The sequence below is a fragment of the Podarcis erhardii genome (genome assembly GCF_964252035.2).
Source record: "Podarcis erhardii genome assembly, chromosome: 3".
Lineage (NCBI taxonomy): Eukaryota > Metazoa > Chordata > Lepidosauria > Squamata > Lacertidae > Podarcis > Podarcis erhardii.
The window spans coordinates 70,343,406-70,365,233 of record NC_138507.1 but is presented as its reverse complement, the minus strand read 5'-3'; the positions used below and the strand labels follow the sequence as shown (position 1 = coordinate 70,365,233).

Here is a 21,828-nt window from a genome sequence, read left to right as displayed (position 1 = left end):
AGTTCAACAATGTGTGGAGAGTAACAGATTATCCACCACTGCTCTCTAGACAATACTGAGCTAGATCCACTATTGGTTTGACTCAGTATTAAGCAGCTTTCTATGTTCTATTATAAGAGCAAGACCCCGATGAAAACATCATTTAGGAGCTACTCAAAGAAATAATTGTGTACTTTGAAAAGATTTAACTGCCAAGGCTTCTGCTGGAGGCACTCTACAAATTTGGATATAAATGGTGGAAATAAAGCTTTGATTCAGACACAGGATAATGAGAACACTCTTCAAAAATGTCCCTTTTTCTTAAAAATCTGGACCACATCCCTGGGACATGGATTCTAGAAGAATAGGGAGGTGCCTCTGGAAAACTGTTTTGGAGGGAACTCAAAACACTTGAAGAAGAACATCACCTTTTGGATGCTCATTTGATGAGCTTCAACCACTATATTCAGCTGACAGTTACCACATCAAACTTATGGACTAACCTCTTGAGATAGCTGAGTCAGGTACATCCAGTAAAATATTCCCAGCTTGTTTTTAAAAAATAAAAAACTTCTTAAAATGAGTTTTCCAAGGTTTCCAGATGAATTTCTTAAATGCCAACAGCTGTTCCTATTGTTTGCAATCATGTTATTTTCCTACCGGTGAAGCAGTGTAGCTTCCCCTGTTGTCATTATTCAGTTGGACCTGTGGGTTTTTTTGGAAACATGTTTAGTCTTTCAGCTCTAGGAAATACATCCAATACTGCTGATGAAGTACATGCACCTCGACATGCAGCATGGTTCAAACTGTATTGATTATTGTAACATGTTCTTTGAGGGCAGAACCAAAATGAAAATGAAAATGAAAAATTTAACTGGTGCAAAATATTGATGCCAAGTTGCTGTCTAGGACTAGACAGTTGGAGCATATTATTCCACTGCTATCTAACCTGCCCTGGTTGCCTATTCACTTCTAGGTACAGTTAAAGGTGTTTGTCCGTCCCTATGAAGCCATAGATGGGTTGGGACCTGGGTACATCAACGATTGCCTTCCATTCAATTTCACAAGTCTTGCTTCAGGTGTCCTCACTGTTTGAAGTTCAGTAGAAGCCTACCAACAGCAGGGCATTTTTGGTGGTGGCACTAACTGGGTAGGATGCCCCCCAGGTCCTAAATCATATAGGAAGCCTACCAGCCAGTGGTGAGGCAGAGACATCCTTCCAACACTTGTATCACTGCTGCTTACCTGGGGCAGAACAGCAGTGAGGTTGGAGCAATGTGGGCGCACTGGTGGGAGCACCAGATTTGTGATGGTGGACCTCCTACTGCCCCTCCCACATCCAGGTAAGTAGCAGTGATGCTGGTGTCAGGAAATTGAGTGTGCTCTACTACATGCCCCACTACTAACATAGGCTTCCTTCTTCAGACCTCCGCATGCCAACATGTGTCTGGGGAGTAGGCAGGCTGTAAAGGATGCAATAGTGGAAGTGAGGTCAACATGCATGGACCCACTCCCCACCACTTACACAGCTGCAATCTTGTTGGGGTAAACATTCATATCAAGCTATTACAAGGATTCAAATAAAAAGAGATGGAGAAGACCACCTCAAGGTTTCTGCCACTTGAACTCCATCCCTGCCCTAGCCAGGACAATGTACCATCAAGTGCTCTGTGGGAAAGATCCTGGTGGCTTTTTAATATATTTAAAATATGTAATTTAGTGCTACTTGCAATCCATCTTTGAAGAAGTTGTATTCTGAAAGGTGGGGTGTAAATAATTGTAATGATTCTATAAATGGCAGAAAGCTGTTCTGAGTTATTTACATCTGAGCTAGGCCACAGGTGGTGGACATTATGCTAGCACAGTGATCATGTCGGATCCTGAACATGTATTTCCTGGCGCAACAGCTAATGAAATTTGGCCTAAAGGGGACGATATATTATAATGAACACTCCCACACAAAGAGCTTGACTATCCAACTCTGAAAGATTCTTGGATACAAATAAGAACATACAATCAAAAAACATTCCTTCATGAGCTTGTAAAACAATCTCAGATTACATATTAGAGCAATTCAAAGTGGAAAAATGTTTATGGGAGAGGTCTATTAACTTTGCCTTTTAGTTCATTACGAATATTTGGAGAAATTAGTTTCACATTTCAGACACAGTTTGAATAAAGCCGCATTTCAAGGAAACTAAAATGAAAGAGTCCAACTCTTTAAAACAGTAGAGAAGGGAAGCAGAAGAGGTGGAAATGCAGGGTGGGGGACGGAATATTTGTAAGTCCTACTACACGGATCATAAGGTTTCTGTGGGTTATTTTGGACAACACAATGACAGCCACCCAGTGCTCATCAAACTGTTGGGAAAGGGGGCCTGGGGTATCAGTAGGTCTTTGGCAGTTGCTTAAAGATGCCAGACCTGAAAGAGCCCATAGCATTGGCTTCAGCTACTAAAACTCTTTGGGTGCTTCCAGATTGTTGCTATTTTCCAGTGAGATTCAATCAAATACCAGCAAGTTCAGGTTGTGCATACATAGCTCATAGGGAGGTCTTGCAATATGGAAAGGCAGAACACGAACACACATACACACACACACACACACACACAGAGAGAGAGAGAGAGAGAGAGAGAGAGAGAGGAAAGTGTGGGATGATGCTTGTTTTGACCCATCATCTAACCTTCCCACCAACAATTCAGAATGAATGCTCATTAACTGTAAGAACATAAGAGGAGCTCTCATGGATCTGGCCAATGGCCCATCTAGTCCTGCATCCTGTAGATGCCTGTGGGAAGCCAGCCAGAAGGACTTAAGCGCAACAACACTTTCCCCTCTTCTCACCTAATCTCCCTGCAAACAAATGAGGATGAATGCTCTATAAACGCCTACAAAAGGCTCCCGATACTCCTCCCCCAGGTACCTACTGAGAAGCTCCATTAGAAAAGCAATGGTACCAAGAGGAATCATCTAGGGAGGGATGCCAAATGTTGTCCTTGCTCAAGGTGCCTTATTATCAAAGCCTGGCCCTGCTGGAGATGGTGAAAGATCTGGGGACCCAAGGTTGAGGAACACTATTGCATGCAATAGGCACAGCCCAGGAGGAGAAGATGGTATATACAAGCTTAAGGGCATGTTTGTATTGTTTGGTGTGGTGGGAAGTCAACACTTATAAAGATTATTTTGGAAAAGAAAGTATTGGGAACATACGTTGTCCATTTGTTTGTTTGTTTTTACTGCATAGATTTTACTGTATAGAGCAGGTTATATTGGGATGAACAAAAATAACATGAAGGCATGTTCCTTATTTAACTTTCCACTCACTGAGTGGGCTGTCTTTTCATTTCATAGTCCATAGATGGCAGAGGTATATGCTGCTTTCACTATAACAACATTGCAGAGATGGTATATATTTCCTTAGAGAATGCTTTATCTCCTTTTGTTTCAGTAAATCAGTGCACCTTCTTTTTGAGTACTCAAATAAAATATGACCAACCTACTTTCCTGTTCCACATAAAACATTTAAATACTAGTTTTATGTCCAAGCATTTCTGATGTATGGGTTGCATGACCTCATGCTCTATAGACATTATCCAGAGAGATATAACCAAAATAAATGCAATTAACAAATACTATTACGTGCTTTAGGAGAGCAATTATATGTTGGAGTCATCTGGAGCTGTGCTGAACAAAACATTTCAACCTAGCTAAAACCACATTCTTGGATTTAAGGAAACATGCAGCGTGATCATCTGCATTGAGGGCTACACTGGTGATTACAGACCCCTCCAGGCATCCTTTTTGTTGTGAAAGATTTGTGCTCAAGTTGGTATTGGGGCAGTTATTTGCAATCCTGCTTTCAACGCTTGTCTGTGCCTGCAACAGTTTCAGGGTGGACATCCTGCTTCTTTCCCAACCAGTGCACAATCCTGCTGAAATCCTGTAACTTGTTATTCCACAAATGTTCCAGTTTGGTTTTTTGGGGTTTTTTAATCCCACGTTTGCTGTGTTACAGTGCAAGAATACTGCTCCAAATGGCAATAAAGCCTATAGCCACTCCCAAGTCTGGAAAGGCCCTATGTTAAACGATGTGTTGTATTTAATATGCACTTCTAAAAATGGATTGGGGCATGATTGGGGCCACAGTGTTCAGGGAGAGTGAACTGAACACCCCCTGCAATCCTAATGAACATTGCCCCACTCTGAGGCATTTGTCAGTGGCAGCTTTCCACTGGATACAACTGAGCAAATGTGGAATTGCACCTGAGATCACATTTGGTTCCAGTAAGACCAGCTTTTCTTTGTATTTCAGCTTAACTCATTTGTGACGCTGCCTCTTAAGCTCTAAAGACCATTGGACATGGCTTTGATTCACACACTGTTATATTACTGGGCTGCATCCATATTGGGATATTAGTCGCATTGATAAATGTACCAAATAAATCACCCCCATTGAAACATCACTTGCTCGGAGCCCGGTGCTGAATTCTTCTATTTTATACAAACATCAACATTATTACAGTTCAACAATACTCACAAGAAGAGAAGCCTGGTTCTTTACATGGTTAATGTATTGTGCATACTATATTTTTCACAGATTTTTTTTTTTTAGAAGACTTGTTAATTAATAGCACCTTTTACATAAAACCATCCCATACACATAGTCATCTAAATCAACAAGAAAACCTCAGTTCTAAGAAATACTTCTGCAAGCATACAGTACTGGTGGTTGTTGGCTGCTTTTTATAAGCTGAATTTACATAGTGACCTGGTATATCGTGCAGCAATGTGCAAACCCACAGGAGAAGTCTTGAGTAACATTGATCGGTTCTCATGGGCATTTAAGTAACACGGCATGGCTGCATAGCAACATTCTGAAGCATAAGACTCTGCCAGTGGAAGGCAGCAGAGAATCCCGTTAATAGCAGTGGAAAGTGGTTAGCATTCCGTAATGCAAGCAAAGCATGCTTAAGTCATTCCTTGCAAGATACATCACCATTCCAATTTTTCCTGGCTAGCCGAATATATGAGGTTTCAGTGAGCACAGGTAGCACCCATTGTAGATACATCTCCATGCCTTTTAGAGGCAAGGAGTAGGAAGGCAGGACTCCTGTCTGCGCTCTAAAGCAGAGTAATCAAGCAGCACCATAGATTTGGTTTACAAAAGTCTACACAACATGGAGTTTCATCCGCGTCTATCGTCGACTCTTGACTAGTTCCATCCTTTCCATGTTTCCATTTTTTCCTCTCTTTGCCAAACCAACTGCTCAGAGTCCTCCAATGACAGTCATTCAAAAGGCACTGCTGGCTGGACTGCGCTGAATCGTTGCAGGAAGACCTCGGCACAGTTACCATTTCCCTGGAATAGGCACACCACACTCATACCAACCCACATAGTAGTAAGGCGTCATGTATCCAATGCGTCCAAACGATACAGGCTCTTGCCGATACTGGCGATAATAACCTGTAGGAGTCAAAATAATGGCATTTAGTATCTTAGCATCATCATCATCATCATAGGATGTCAGTTTGCATTTCTTAGTGCAGAAAGTATTGATCTGATGTGTAGAGATCTTTCCTATTCTAATTAATTCAAGAGGGTTCTGGAAGCTTCACTGTCTGAAAGAAACAAGTAGAAGGTTCATGGTGTTTGGGTTATTCCTTCAGAGAAGTTGAGTACAGCTGGCTTAAACTGGTTCTGTTATCTCAGTCAAGGTCATGCTGACTATAATAGTGAGGCTAGAAGGATTCTGGGTTTCACTTTCTCTTTCTAGCTCTCTTTCCTTCTGGTGTGGTGTTCTGTATATAGTGTTAAGGTTTAGACTTATAATAAGTTATTGTAAGTTTAAGTTATGTCTGCTGCAACTGGATTTCTTATGGACAGTGCCAATCCTGAATGTATTGGATTTGTGACCATTATGCTCATTTGCCTTCAGTAGCAGTAAAGCTCTGCTGGATGAAATATAATTGCCTCTAGTCTGTTTTTGGGAATCCTGCAACGTGCTTAAGTTTTTGCTCTGCTAACTATACGTTGGAGTTCTGCTCTGGATCAATATTGAGTAGAATTTCATGACATAGGAATGTTATGGTAAAGTGTGGTCTAATCCTGCTGTCTGGGAAATCACCTCAAATGCCATATCCTTCCTCACTGGATTGCCATTGTGTTATTGCACATGGCACACAACTTTCTGTTGGGCATTCTTGGAACAGTTGCATAGAAAAGGATACGTAACTGTTCCAAGAAGCACCTTAGATGCCCAACAGAAAGAGTCCTCTTCCTCTTGGGTAATCAGTACTGTTTCTACAATTCATTCACACCCAATACCCAGCTTTGTTCTGCACATATTGCTCCATATTTCAGGTTTCCTGCATCTCCCAGGGTTGTGGCACAGAAACTGGTACTTCATACTTCACAAAGCAAGAACAAGAGTGGCATGGGAAGATCCACCCATGTAGCTTACTGAATTTGACAGGCATGAAGGAGTTCAGTTACTTGTGATGATGCTAACTGCATTCTGCTTAGCTATGAGTGTGCTAGCAGGAGAAAAAAATAACTTTTTGTCCATGCAATTTGAGTGTTGGAAAAATGAGATTCCCCTACAGCAGATGCATCTCTTTGTGGCAAGGGGTAAGGATGCCCCAGAACAATTCGGTAATTTGGATAATTAAGGTCCCCAAAATATGCTTACCTAGGAAAGGACTTTAGTTTCCCATAGAGGAGTAAGGAAAATGAGGGAGGCTGGAATATCAGCAGTCACAATCAAAACAGAAGTCAAAGGTATCAGGGTAAAAGCAACATCAAAAATGCTATTTGTAGAGAAAAAGTGGCTGCTTAAAGCATTAGCAGACTTCCCAACATTGTTTTCCACACATGTGGTGTTCTATCTGATCACTGTGCCAGTTCCATACTTTCCTTGTGTCTCATATTTCTGCTTTTGAGAGCCAGCGACCAGGCACATCTGGAGTAGCTGCCCTTGCTTAGATTGCAAAGCACAGCATGATCCTGTGACTCCTGCATTTTCTGCCCTCAGAACAAAAGGGTTATAAAAACACCACCATTCTCACAACCTGTGCCTCAAAACCCATCAAAGGTGAGCAGACAATTTCTAGCGCAGAATCAATTCAATGCATTTGTGTGATGATTGCTTTGCTTGCAACTGCAATATGTGAGTTTGTTGAGAATCATAAATGCTGAGCACCTGCAATCTGCCTACAGTCCATTCCACCACTGCTGTGTAGTGTAGATTTCTGGTACTCCATACTACCAATTTTGCTTTCTTTTTTACCTTGAATTGGAGGCAGGGCTTCTACATATGACTGTGGCCCTGTTCTTCCATCCAAGTGTGAATCCACAAACTGGCAATGATCTTCACCTCTTCCCCAGCTATCTCCGATGCTGTAAAATGTATCTGAAAAAGTTGCACATGGGGTTAGAGCTTGCAACTGCTGCAACTCAGCAAGGGCAGAGGGTCATGTGCAAGAAGAGGCATCTGAAAACATTTGAAAATGGATGGGGGTTGTTCCCTGTTGAGCTCTTTTAGATTGGAGCCATAAACTTAACCAGGTTACTCAAACCTGAGTATCTCTGGGTTGTAAAGATGAAATATCAGCAGACTCTGCTGAGCTGGCAGAGGCATCAGACTTTCAAGTTAGGGGCCAGCTCTGTTTAAATTTAGCAAAGACAAAAATTCTATCTGCACTCAAAAATTAAAGGTGAGGAAGTGCTTTAAAATGTCAGTCCAAAAGTCCATACAGTACATCCTCATCCAGGCACCCCCATCCAGACATTTAAGGGTTTTAGAATGTCTCTGGTTTAAATAGTTTGCCTAAGCAACAGATTACAGTTGAATTTTCGGTCTAATGAGAGGGCAAGGAAGGGCTCAGACAGAAGTAATGCTAATCTAGAAATGAAGGGTGCAGGTCTCGAAAGTGGGCTTATTTGCTATTTTTGAATATAGCTGAAATAATAGGAGCGTTATGGTAAAAGAATCCACTGGCACAGTATGAAAGGAAGCCAGTGGTCCTCGCCAACATTCCTGAAGTCAGTAAAACAGATTTTTATGTCTGCTATTGGCTGAGAATCCCACTTGAAGATCTCGTGTCTTCTCCTTTTTTGAGTTCATTTTGCCACTGTGCTGGTAGCTGCTTTCAGGGGCAAAGACTCCCTTCTCATTGCATTAAGTGCAATTAGTTGATGTACAATTAAGAATGCACATCAACTAATTGCACTTAATGCAATGGGAAAGCTTTGCCTCTTAAAGCAGCTACCAGCACAGTGGCAGAATGAACTAAAGAAGGAGTAATTTTAAAAGTGTAATTAAGAATGCAGTGACCAGAGAAGGAATGTCTGCTGGGAGTAGCGCAGAAAGAAACGCCATGGTGTATCTGCAACAACACAACTGGGCGTCTTCATCTGCCCCAGCTACAACAAAACATGTCTCTCCCATACCAGTCTCTACAGCCACAGCAGGCGCTGCAATTGTCCAACAGCTTGACTTCACCCCCAAAGGACCACTCCTCCATTGTCTCCCAAGACAGACGGACACCAACAATTAAGAATGCACATTATTATGAAGTAGCAGCATATTCTCATCAGAAGAGGGAAGCACACACTTCAGAGCAGGGGGAGCAATACTGAAGTTGGCTTAGAAAATTGAACTGAGCTTTAGCAATTCAACTAGGATTGGATGAATCTATGAATTTCTGGCCCCAGTCATTTTTGCATGTGTTCCCTCATATGTCTTTTTATTTCTGCTATAAATATTCTAAAACTGCACAAGAAGCACATTCAAATGTGCATTTTAATCGCATTTCCCTCTCAAAATATGCATTTTTAGTATTTTCTCTCATGCTACATATGTCTAAACTTTGCAAACTGGTGCCTGAGCTTGTTTCCCCACCACTTCCTCCCTTTTCCTCTTGTGCCACGTCTTTTGGATTGTAAACCTGAGGGCAGAGATTTTGGGGTAGAAACACCCAATCAACCAACTTGGGCAGTACTTTATATCTTTTAGGTTACAGCTAAGGCTCCATAGGATGCAAATGGAAGGCTCTAAATCAGGCTGGGGGCAGAAGTCACAACATCCACAAGCCTAGACACTATTTCACTTTTAAGTAAGACCCCAGATCATCAGCCACAGTTACTCGAATGTAAGCACACACAGAGAAAGAATGGCCAGCCACACTTCATTTGATTATATGCTGGACCCCATTTGAGAAAGTCTTAAGCACAGCTTCTTTTTACCACACTCAATTCCTCCAATAACCTAAAAATCACCCTCCCCTGCAAAAGTGGGGCAGCATTTCCCTACCAATTTCTAAGAAATGATAAATTCTTGTTATGTTAGGGGGATTGGGGTTTACCAGCAGCTATGTTCGCACTAAATATGGCATTTTAGCTCAGCCATAATTCTGTTGACCCAGATACATACCTCTTAGGTCATCGCTGAGGTAAATCTTGTATCTCAATGAATTGCAAAGAACAACACCTACGAATTTTCTGTACCATGTCCGTTTCACATATTGCTTGCCACTGCATTCGGAATATGTGGGGTCATATTTAAAATTGAATGGGATCCAGATTGGTTCACCACCTAAGAAAAGAGGTAAACTAACAGACTTAAAAGTTCAGTTATCAAGTTTCTTAGCTTGTTTATGTTAACCATCATATCTTAATTGATGTTCTATTTTCAGAGGCCATAAAAAGTCTTCATAACCAACATATGAATCCATTCCTAAAGACATTTTCTTGGAAGTCTTGATTTTATCTAATGGAGCTGACTTACAATTAAATACGTTTAGGACTGTAGCCCAAGTCACAAATGGCAAAAACCTCATATTCTCCACCGAGCCTTCAGGGCAGTTGTCAATATCTTAGAATGAAGTAATAATATACTGTAATATAGCATCATGTCATTGTGTTAGTGAAATTGAGATGTGCTTTGTTTCCTTGGTACTTAACAGAATGGTGTGTCCAACATTACCACCCAATGCTTTTAACTTTTAAAAGTATATTAACATTATAATCTTAATACTGTTTAATGTGTTTGAAATCCAGGACAGCTGTAAAATGATCCTGTTAGGATAGTTGCAGTAATGGGCATTTTAAAGATGATTTCTTGTCAAAACAATTATTTAAGCACAACTTTATTTTTGTGGTTCTGTATTTCTTTTAAAAGGAAAAAGAAAATGAAGAGAGCTAAAGCCAACAAATCATAAAAGGGTTATTGACTTCGGTGTGCATTGTTATTCGGTGTTAACTTGATATTTTAAAATGAGACTAGAAACATAAGCACTTTTGAGGGTTTTTTTCCTTGAACTGAAATTCTGTTTTGTTCCCCCTCCCCTAAAGCTAACATTAAATCAAAACAGATTGCACAAAAGCAAGCAAGCCAAGTAGGTCTTTTCTGAACAGCAACTGTTGTTAGCCATTTCAAACTATGTGGTGGCAATAAGTAAATGCCGCCACTTACTGACAGCCCAATCCACTATCTAGTTATACAGAAGCACTTGGATTTAAAAAGGCAAACTCACACGACCCTTGTATTATGATGATGCTTCCAAATGAGGCAGTGGGTCCCTGGTTCCTTTCCAGTGGCTGTCCATAGCCTACACCACTGCAAAAGGTCTCAAAGTGATCTGAGTGGCGACGAGCTGTGGTGGCTGGCATGGTGGGAATGCATTGCTCACCTGACCGCCACCTGGCTGAGTTGCTGCAGCACACTGGGATTGGAAGGGGCGCAGTAGTGGCATGGTGGAAGCTTACCAGCAGGAGTGCCTGACTGGCTCCACTGTGCCATTGGTACCTAGCCAGCCTTGCCACCACATCCCTTCCTGTCCTAGCATGCTAACAGAGCTCAAGTGAGCAACACAACCTCACCACAACATCTGCCACTGCTGGTAAGGCAGTAACTACAATCAGGGCACCATGGATCAGAAAACTACTTCGGTGTGCATTCAAAGGCCCTATTCAAGGATTGACCCTCGCCTGCTCTGTGACCTCCTCCTTTCTCTTATGTCTTTGCTGCCCAGTTCATGAGCCTCTTATGTGCTATAAGGGGACCTTGTGGGGAGCATGCTGGGGCCGATGGCCTTTTAAATGTATTTCTGGGAGGAAGGGCCACTGGTTTGTTTTCATTTTCATTCCATTGTGTATTTTGTGTTCTCATTTTGTATTTTTATGTTGTAAACCACCCTGTGATATTCGGATAAAGGGCGGTGTATCATTCTAATAAATAAATGGATAAATATAATGCAAAGAAACGTCATACAAGCAAAGCATGCTCTCTCCACTGCAGAAGCTGCCCTTACAGAAAGAGGTGCAGAGACTGGGAAACAAGAACGCAACAGAGGCATAGCTGTCAACTTTTCCCTTTTCTTGCGAGGAATCCTATTCAGAATAAGGGAATTTCCCTTTTAAAAAGGGAAAAGTTGGCAGCTAGGAACAGAGGGAGTGGAGCTACCAAGTGCCCCCGCCTCCTTCTCATGTAATCATACAAGGGGGGGGGATGCCTGAAAAGGGTTAATGTTCACCACCTCTATAAGCTTGTGAGAATTTGTAAAGACTCAAGCTGACATCAGTTGTCCTGATTCAAAGTCCCATGAGCTCTGATGTGTAAACATAGGCAGCAGATTGTAGTTTTGTGAATACGAAAGGGTTATGTAGGGAACTGCCCCATTGACTGAAATAAATAGGGCAGTGTCCATGTGAGGGGTAGAGTCCTGTGCCTGCCCCTGGGCCCCCACGTCTGCAGTAAATCACTTGATCAGACGATAGGCACTAAATACTTGGACTTCCTAAGTGCTGGATCAGACTATAAAAATATCAGCACAGACTGAACACATAAAAGAATTCTCAGCTACAAGCTGTAAATAGATCAAACAGTAAAATCTATGTTGCTTCTATAATAACTGCTACTCTACCCACGAACGGGACAAGGGAAGGTTACAGTGTGAAAGTTGTTGTTTCCTTGCTTTCACGGCATTCCCCTGTGCTCTGTCTCCCTTATGCCGTTGGCAACTGTTCCATGGGATGGGAACCACATTTTTCAAAGGAGAAAAGACAAAGCAACATTTGGTCTTTTCTTTAATCGATTCTTTTGACTCCAAAAGAAGCACACCATAATCCTGTAAACACACATAAATTTGTGAATAACACGCAGTAGTAGTCTCATTGAGTTTGGCTGAGATGGGCTTCAGTACAACTGACTTGAGTTTAATGGCACTTCTTTTGTACCCAAAAAGTTTTTTCACATGTGCCATTCTTTCCAGCATTTCAGCCAGAATATTCTCAATGCGCACAAAACAATGAACTGTTCGTGGAAAGAAAACTACACAATGAATGTGAATCAGAGCACTCAACATTCCCTTGCTATTCATCAGCATAGTGTCTCCCCATGAACAAATCTCAGTGAAACTGGCTATCCTTCACCATAGTTGGTGCTGTGAAGCATGCCATGTGTTTTTCATTATACATTCAGTTCTGCTTGGGAGAGTTATTTGGCACTTCTGAGTTATCAAGCACAAAACTCTGGGGTAAATTATCATTCCAATAATAATTTTAAGCCTTAATAGTAGCAGATAATCACATGTAAACATATCTTAGTTCACACTTCCCATTAAAGTCCCTTAAAAGACAGAGATAGTGTGGGGAACGTCAGGCACAGAGGCTGGATGTGGCCCTCCAGACCTATCTATCTGGCCCTCAGAACACCCATTCTCTCCAGGCCACACCCCCTCAGTGGCCTGCTTCAAACCCTGAGTATTTTTGCCTAGCTGGATTGTGTCCTTGAGCTCTGAGACTGCAACTTTCTTCTCAGGGCAGAGGAGAAAGGGTATGTAGAAACTAGCCTACTCTACAAAGGTAAACTACGTTTGTTCCTCTGCCCACTTTCACCTCCAGCCCTGCTCACCCTGGCATGTGGCTCTTGAAAGGTTTCCCAGAAGGGAAGATGTCCCTCAAGCTCAAAAAGGCTCCCCATTTTTATGCAAAAATATGTTTTGGATACCTAGCAGCTTTCAAAATGCTTCAAACTGTGTGGTGAAAAGTGGGGTATATATGTTTTTAATCAGCCTTGAAAATATCCCATGAAAGTTGTTGTTTAGTCGTTTGGTCGTGTCCGACTTTTCGTGACCCCATGGACCAGAGCACGCCAGGCACTCCTGTCTTCCACTGCCTCCCGCAGTTTGGTCAAACTCATACTGGTAGTTTTGAGAACACTGTCCAACTATCTCGTCCTCTGTTGTCCCCTTCTCCTTGTGCCCTCCATCTTTCCCAACATCAGGGTCTTTTCCAGGGAGTCTTCTCTTCTCATGAGGTGGCCAAAGTATTGGAGCCTCAGCTTCAGGATCTGTCCTTCCAGTGAGCACTCAGGGCTGATTTCCTTAAGAATGGATAGGTTTGATCTTCTTGCAGTCCATGGACTCTCAAGAGTCTCCTCCAGCACCATAATTCAAAAGCATCAATTCTTTGGCGATCAGCCTTATTTATGGTCCAGCTCTCACTTCCATACATCACTATGAAAGTTACTAGCCTGCAAAATATTTTAGTAGCCTGCCGGGAGCTGGCAGAGGAGGGGAACAGAACTCCAGATCATCTTCAGCAGCCCCCTGAACTTCTCTTATTACTAATGCACATCTTTGCAAGGTGTAGAAGAGGAAGCTTCCTACCTCCTGCAACCTCCCTGGTTCATATGCTGGGTGCAGAGGAGAGACAGGACACTGGTAGTGGCATGTGTGGTTCGATGGATCTGCACTCCCTGTTGCTGCTTACCTAGACCAGGCTGGGGAAGCAGCCATGTCTGGGCTCAGAGGACACACCACCCCATCCCAGGCTGATCTAGGTAAACAGCAAAGATTTGAGTACTGGGCGTGTAGTCTTGCCCCAGTATGCAAACCACTCCTGTAGAGCACTCTGTCCCTTCTCCACCCATCCACATGCAATTCCTTGTCACTTGTGCTTACCAGGCCAGTGCATAAATGCAAGGCTGTTCTAAATAAATAAATAAATAAATGTAAATGGATATCTAAGGCGGTTAAAAATGGACATACAGCAATGCACTATCCAAAAACTTTAAAACTCAGTATCCTGTCTCCAGAACTTGACTGCCTCAGAAAGCATAAAGGAAGCAGATGACAGAATCAGATGAAAGGGCAGTTTTCCACACTCTTGTTTATTCGTAAAACTTATATCCCTCTCTCCCTTTCAAAGGAAGTCAATAATTTTAAATTTCTCTGTCAGCTGCACAATGTCACAACCTTAAGTTTTGCAGTACTCAGGACAAGATAATATCTGAAAACAGGAAGGAGACTTACCCGGTGGTCTGACAATAAGTAGAGGATTATCTATAAAGAGGGAACAAGAAAATGCATGAGTGGCTTACACTGAAGATTTATATCCCCTGAAGCCAAAATAAAAACCAAAATGCTACATCAAAAATGGTGGGTTGCAAAAGTTAATTTTCTTATTCCTGTTTATTTTGAAAGCAAAAATACTCCCACACAAGTCAGTCTACAAAAAAATAGTTGAGTATGCAATATTCCTTATTTTTTACAAAAAGTATTTACATTATGTTTGCCTTTATAACCATCTTTTTCATTTATGTGAGTGAAATTAGCATATTTGTTTGCTATGGATTTGCTTTTTTGAAATGTGGCAATGTTTCAATTGCACGTCATGGGGAAGGTAGAGAAAACCATGTTGTGTTGAGCAGTGACTTAGCAACCATGAAATATCAAGCTAGCCAACCATTTGAATAATAAGCCAACCATTTCAACAGGGGATGATGATGGCAAATAACTCTTGCATCATCTGCAACGATAGCAAGCTGTAAAGAGCTGAATGGGGATCAATGAAGAGAAACACAATTACAATATGGAACAGGGAAAGGTGGTGCTCCAAATTAACCATTCAGAAAACTCTACTCTCATGAAAATGTGAAAGAATGTGCAAAGAGGGCTAGGCTTGCTTTTTGCCATCACTCCTGGTTGCTAGCCATGTGTTGTGAGCACTAGATTGGATAGACAGCCAGGGTTCCTTCGCCCCTTGCAGGGAGGAGCTCTTGCACATAGATTGGCATGTGCATAAAGCCCTTTCCAAATCTGCAGATGGCAGTGGTGGGGCAAGCCTGCCAGATTCAGCAGTTGGCATAGCACGGCTAGATCATGCTGCCCTGTAACACACAGACACCCCCCCCTCCCCACATACGTGGTGTGATTAGCTACTGCTTTTCAGCAAGACAAAATTATTCTTAGGACTAAGCGGAATGCTTTCATCCCTTCCTGCGACACACTTTTAAAAGTAATGCAACACATTCCTTACTTACTAACAAAACACTAACCTGGCTGTTGCCCAATTTCATAACTCTCAAGTCTGCTCATTGTAAGAATTCTAGTCCATTAATCAGTTACCGTATTTTTCCGTGTATAAGACGCCCCCATGTATAAGACAACCCCTATTTTTTTTAGCCCAAAATTAAGAAATAAATATTTTAAACACCAAACAGAACAACTTTGATATTTTATTAAATATTCAAAATACTGGTATATTTAGCACCATATATTTAAACATCAAACAGTGAGGCAAGCTGTGTAATGGCGGCTGCTCCTGCCAGCTCAGTGCAACTCCACTGTAGCTGCAGCTCCAGCTCTCCAGACTGTGTGTTGCACTTTTGTCTCAGTATTTACGGTATGTACCGTATTTACTCCACGAGCGCCGCTGATCGAGGAGCTGCGACTGCCAGAGCTGCCTGAGTGAGTGCGCTTGAGGAATGGGGGTCTGGGTAGCCAGGGGGTGGCTAAGGGAACCAGGTGGAAGGGACAATGCCCGGAGGGGGGGCTGCTGGGGGGGGGAGTACCAGACCAGGGTTTGTCGTGAGGACAATAGTGAAGGGAGGCTGGGGGGGGGGGAAGAATATGGATGGCGGCATGTATTTATTTATATATTTAATTGCAACATTCCCTGTATAAGACGACCTCCAATTCTAAACTTAAAAAATTGGGGGGGGGGATATTATCTTAAACGCAGAAAAATACGGTAATTGCTCTATTAAGCCTGCATGAGCAAAATCAGTGATTCTGAAGCAAGAAGCATTGCTTTTGGATGCTGCATACATGTGTTGCAGTGGACACTATCTAAGAATAGACATTCCCTCCAATGTAAGAGAAAAGGAGGGACGTCTATTTTAAGGTAGTGCTTGCCACCTTCAGTTTTTATACCTACTTGTATTAAAAATTATGTGCTTTAAAAAATATACTGCCTAGTTAATCAGCAACATCTTTTAGCATATTTTTTTTTAATTCTACCTGATTAAGGCAGCAATTCACCTACCTGGGGGTAAGTCCCACTGAACTCCATAGGACCGTCTTCTAAGTAGACAAGTACAGGACTGAACTATTAATCGTTTAAATGTTACAGCCCTCCTATAAATCCATTATATAAAACACAATACTTGATTTTGAAGTTTTTAACTTCAAGAACACCATTTTGATAGCTAAAAGTGCCTATAAATTCTATGGCAGGAACTCTAGAATCAGGTTTAGGGGGTGAACGGGAATAAAAAACAACTTATTGGAGGGCCCAAGTCTGTGGCAGTAATGGCCAGTGATTATCCTGAGTTTGTTAAGGGATCAACACATTGTATTTTGATGTTTAACTGTGCTGGCTGGCCTTTGAGCAACCATCCCAGCAAAAATAAAAGGAATAAAATATTTAACTATGCTTTAAAAGAAAAGAACCTCTTTAAAAAGCCTTGTCAAAGAAATATCACCATTATGAAACGGGAACAAGCTTCAACCAAAAGAGTAAAAAACTGAAATGGAAAATTGTTTCCCATATTCCTTCCAGACAATTACCTCCAGCTGCTCAGCTGCTCACAATTAAAAAACTAATTTTAAGTGTCTCGCCAATTTAGCAAAGGCACACTCAACAACCTTTTTTATTTTTTATTTATTTAACCTCCCAATTCTCAGGGCAATGATATCCAAGTTCACACCAGGCAGCTCTGAAGACAATTGGCCTGCACAAGGAACTAGTCAGAAATGTTAGTTAAGAGTTGGCTTCCTCTACTAGAAATGGAAAAAGCTACATGACCTACTTCCTCCCATTTGGCAGAGGATGATTGGAACCCTGACATGTCATCTTGATTCTGCAAGGTTCATGCTGAACCTCTGGATTGTACAAGCTACTGCTTCTACCACCTGCTGAAAACCATGCTTTACTTTTCCATGCATGCCTACACCATTTGTTAGCATGCAATCAGGAGGAATAATCTATGAATTAGCCACATGCTTTTGAATGATCCTGGGAGATTCCTTTCTGTTCTGATCCCCCATACCACCAAATTATCTTGCTCCTGGGTATTCTTTGTCCCTGTTCTCTGCTTGCCTGCCCAACAAGCCTGTCTCCATCCGCCCAACAAGCCTGTCTCCATCCGCCCTGTGAGCACTTCCTGTCTGTGGGATTAGCACAGAGGTGGTATAATGGCAACCATCAAATGTACTGACTGACCCATATTTACCATAAAGGTTGACTCTTGAGCTTTGATTCTTTGGCAGAAATTCCAAACACATGCATGGTTTAATTTGGGGGTAGCCAACATGGTGCCCATCAGTCCCAGACAGCATTTCCAGTGGTCAGGAATTATGGGAGTACAGTCCAAAACAACTGGAAGGCACCATGATGGCTGACCCTGCTTTAATTCATTTGACTTTGGTGCTAGATTTAGTTAACTCTCAACATGACCTTGAAATGCAACGTTGTTTACAATACATCCCACCTCCAGTTGTCTTCTTTGGGGCTAATTTTCTTTTATTCAATTCTCTCTTCACCTACGCTCTACTATTGGGGCCTATACTGTATATTGGGTCCTATAGTAACCTGTTCCTTAACCACTTTCTTCCATCAAAATCTAGTCTTCCTTCATTCCTTCCCAAAATCACAATGATTCCTGCACTCTTTCTACTCACTTGGTTATATTCAGGGGGCTTAAACAATATTATTCTATACATTTCATGGTGTATTTTTAGATTTTCAACTATGGCAACCTGCCCTGTAGCTTCAGGCAGAGTTGGGAAAACATTAGCAGGGAGGAACACTGCAAGAATGTCAGGTCTTGTTCTTTACAAATATAATTAGTGAAAGTCTGGGATTTGCTGAAATCAATGGAAGTTTTTAAAAGCAAGAACATAATTCCATAGCATGGAGGTAAAATGTTCACATTTGTGAAAGCATACCTGATTCTGTGATGTAGGAGATTGAGGAGCTTATAGGTCCGTAACCATAGGGATTCTTTGCTTGGACTCTAAAGTAATACCTAAAGAAGAGAAAGAGAAGGGCAGAGAGAACACAACCATCCATGAAAATGGCACTAAATCCATTTATGATAATGAAGTTAGGGAAATGTCAAACAGATAGTCGCTGTGTGACATTGTATCTAAAGTGCATTGGCCCTTGTGGTTCACCATACAAGGAAATGTCACAATTTACATTGTAGTAAGGTAGCTTATCTAGATCTAAGTCCACAATTCTGATGAGGAAACTATCCTACTGCACCCTATAGCTATCCAATAGTGCAGATCAGAATTTGTAGCTAGCTGGGCCATTGGGCTTGAAGGAAGGTCAGGATGCATTTCTTTCCAAAATGTAGCAGTAATTGCTTCATACCAGGTTCTGGGGAACTCGGTAGACTATCAGATACTAAAGGTAACCAGAGAGAGACAAAGGCATGTGTACAGACTTGGCAGACTTTGGACTCAGCTAGACTGCTAAAGAAAAAGCCATTTATATGTGTTTTATATGCGATAGAGTGGGACACGGGTGGCACTGTGGTCTAAACCACTGGGCCTAGGGCTTGGTGATTGGAAGGTCAGCGGTTCGAATCCCCGCAACGGGGTGAGCTCCCATTGCTCGGTCCCTGCTCCTGCCAACCTAGCAGTTCAAAAGCACGTCAAAGTGCAAGTAGATAAATAGGTACTGCTCCGGCGGGAAGCTAAACAGAGTTTACGTGCGCTGCTCTGGTTTCGCCAGAAGCGGCTTAGTCATGCTGGCCACATGACCCGGAAAAACTGTTTGCGGACAAACGTTGGCTCCTTCGGCCAGTAAAGCAAGATAAGCACCACAACCCCAGAGTCGTTCGCGACTGGACTTAACTGTCAGGGGTCCTTTACCTTTACCTTTTTTATATGCAGTAGAACTTCCCACTACCAGATGGCGATATAAAGTCCCATTTTTCTCTACCTGTTTTCCCTGTTTAAATTTACAACATGTTTAACTGAAACACTTCTCAGTCCAGGCTGAGATTCTGAATAATGGACTTCAATCTATCCATTTAATAAACCGCCAGTTTACCAAAGATTAGGAATTTTGCAACACGACTACTTCCCTGTACAACAGTCAATTTCAATGGAGCTGAATCTGCTGTCAAAATTACAAAGGAGCTTAAAAAGAAAACATCAGAAAATACACTACAACATGTAACTTATTATCCTGAAGTGGAGAAATACTTCAACTGTAGCTGTAAACACATGCTCAGTGCAGAAGAATGATTCACAGATAACCAGAAACACAAAAGGTACAAGCTAAAGCCAACCACAACAACCACACTGGAGAAGCTGGATTTCCTCAGAACATGAATTTTAACAATTGGAACTAACACAAAGCAGGTGAACCCCATGTTGTGCTAATGTAAATGGGTGCACATAACTGACAAGAATCACAGATTGATTCATCCAATCAAACAGCAAGCAGTCAGAAACACTTTAGCTGGGGCAGAATATGATACTGGTTCCTTCTACCACTCTGATAAATCTTCCACCTCACACAGGGCAAGAGAAGATTAAGAAGTGTGCAGAATTCCCCACCCACAAGGAAACACTCGAAGAAAATGACAATGGAAACAAGAGTTTCCGCTGTGTTGTCACTACAATTGTGTATACTACTAGCCATATGAAACCCTGTGAATGGTACAAAGGCAATGGGCCAGATGATCTGCTCATTTTATTATTGTACCATAACCAAAATGTCAATAGTTTAAAAAAACCCCAACCCTAATTACTCAAAGCACATATTGCTTGGAGAACTGTTTAATTTATATTGCATTTTTTAACATGAATTGAGCATTGGGGGTGCTATGATAAATGGCCCTCTGATCCAATAGTGGGAGGCTGCGGAAAATCTATCACCTGACATGCATCAAGGAACTCGATTTGCAACTCCAGGTGATAGGTCAGAGAATTGAGGGAGGAGTCAGAGTAGCAGTGCAGGAACCACCTTCTGCTGCATATTCAACAGAGACCTGGATACTGTGAGTTCAGGTGACTGGGTGCTCTTAAAACAAGTCTTGCTGGATCCTGCACTTGCAGACACACACACACTTCCCACCCCAACAAGAAAAAACCACTGGCATTCTCTAATTACCAGCATCGATTTGGCCACTTCATTTGCTTCTTATCCAAATGCAAGTCTTGCCAAAAGAACAGCATCCCCTGAAGGCTTCAAACCACATGACCTTCCTAACTGACTGGCTCAGGCAGGGAAAATGCCACCAAAACTTGGATTATTTCCCTTGGCAATTTTCCTTTCAGCTTCTAACTAGGTTAAATGCTGCATTGCCTAGAAAAACCTAAGACAATTACCATTCCGAGTGCTAGGCCTCCAGGCTATTACTAAGACAAGGCATTTTTCAGAGAGCTGAAGGTGGTATGATAGAGGAGACAATGCTTATGGCATGTGCTGCAAAAAACAACAACAACCCAGTAAAAATACAAAATATATGATTCTTTATGAAATGAATGTGTAGAAGTATGCTATAGTGGTCCTATCATGCCACCCTCAACTATCTGAAAAGCTAATCCCCTGCCTATTCTTATATCCCCAAAGAAAAGGACTAACTTGCTATAATAACCAAAAATTCCATTGTGTTGCTTCTAGTGCCAATGGAAATATGACAGAAAATCCATGGGGTTAGAAGTGGTTATGCAAACCCTGGGAGGGCGACGTTTGGTGGTCTCACACTAGGATCATCCTTGCTGTGTGTGTCTTATAGACATGCTCCTTTCCTATTGATGTATATTTCCTCTTTCCTCTCAGGAACCTGCCCATACTTTAGGGTCTTCATAACCCTGTTCTGAGTGTCTTTGCCCTTCTAGAGGTTAGGAACGTAGAAAGTTGACTTATGCTGAGTTAAGTCATTGGCCCAAAAAGCTCAGCATCGTCTACATCAGGGTTTCACAAGCTTCTGCATTCAATGACCCCTTGTCGAGCATATAAAGTTGTCATCGACCCATACCCCACTTCTTAGGAATGTAAATGAAATAAAATTTTAAAAAATCAAGATATAATCTACATTTATTAATCATCCATCACCATTACTAGGAATCATATAATGCAAAAACTAATGAATACTGTTGTAGTAAACACAGAGCTTCCTCACTGGGAAGGCATAGGTGTTCTGTACATGCCCGTGCCCTTTATTTATTAGCCTCATAACCACTGAGTTATAGTCCTGGCATGTGGTGACAGGGATGCTATCCTTCGTGGTAATGGAGCACCAAGTGTGGAATATTCTTCCTAGAGATGCCCTTCCTTAAGAAAGCACCTGCCATACTCCACTCAGCAAGGGTACCTGAAGAAGATAGGCAAATCTTCAGGTACCCAGGACCAACCAGTACTTTGGATTCCTCTCAGTGCATAGTTCTGGTTTATTTGATTTTTAAAAATATTGCTGTACAGTGGAACCTCGGTTTTTGAGTGTCTCAGAAGCCGAACAATTTGGAACCCAAATGCCAAAAACCCGGAAGTAATTGCTTCCGTTTTCAAACGCACCTTGGAAGTCAAACGGCTTTTGAGGCACA

The 21,828-nt window shown here is 41.9% G+C and overlaps 1 protein-coding gene across 1 annotated transcript in view; it reads right to left on the bottom strand.

Moving 5' to 3' along the window:
- Positions 1–4,454: 4,454 nt before the first annotated feature.
- Positions 4,455–21,828, bottom strand: part of FNDC1 (fibronectin type III domain containing 1) — a 94,410-nt gene continuing 77,036 nt past the window's right edge. The window contains exons 15-19 of the mRNA XM_081856518.1: positions 18,211–18,290; positions 14,293–14,322; positions 9,411–9,572; positions 7,266–7,388; positions 4,455–5,443 (exon numbers count right to left, since the gene is read on the bottom strand). Coding sequence (XP_081712644.1) covers positions 5,328–5,443; positions 7,266–7,388; positions 9,411–9,572; positions 14,293–14,322; positions 18,211–18,290 — 511 coding nt within the window. The 3' untranslated portion in view covers positions 4,455–5,327. The remainder of the gene's footprint in view (positions 5,444–7,265; positions 7,389–9,410; positions 9,573–14,292; positions 14,323–18,210; positions 18,291–21,828) is intronic.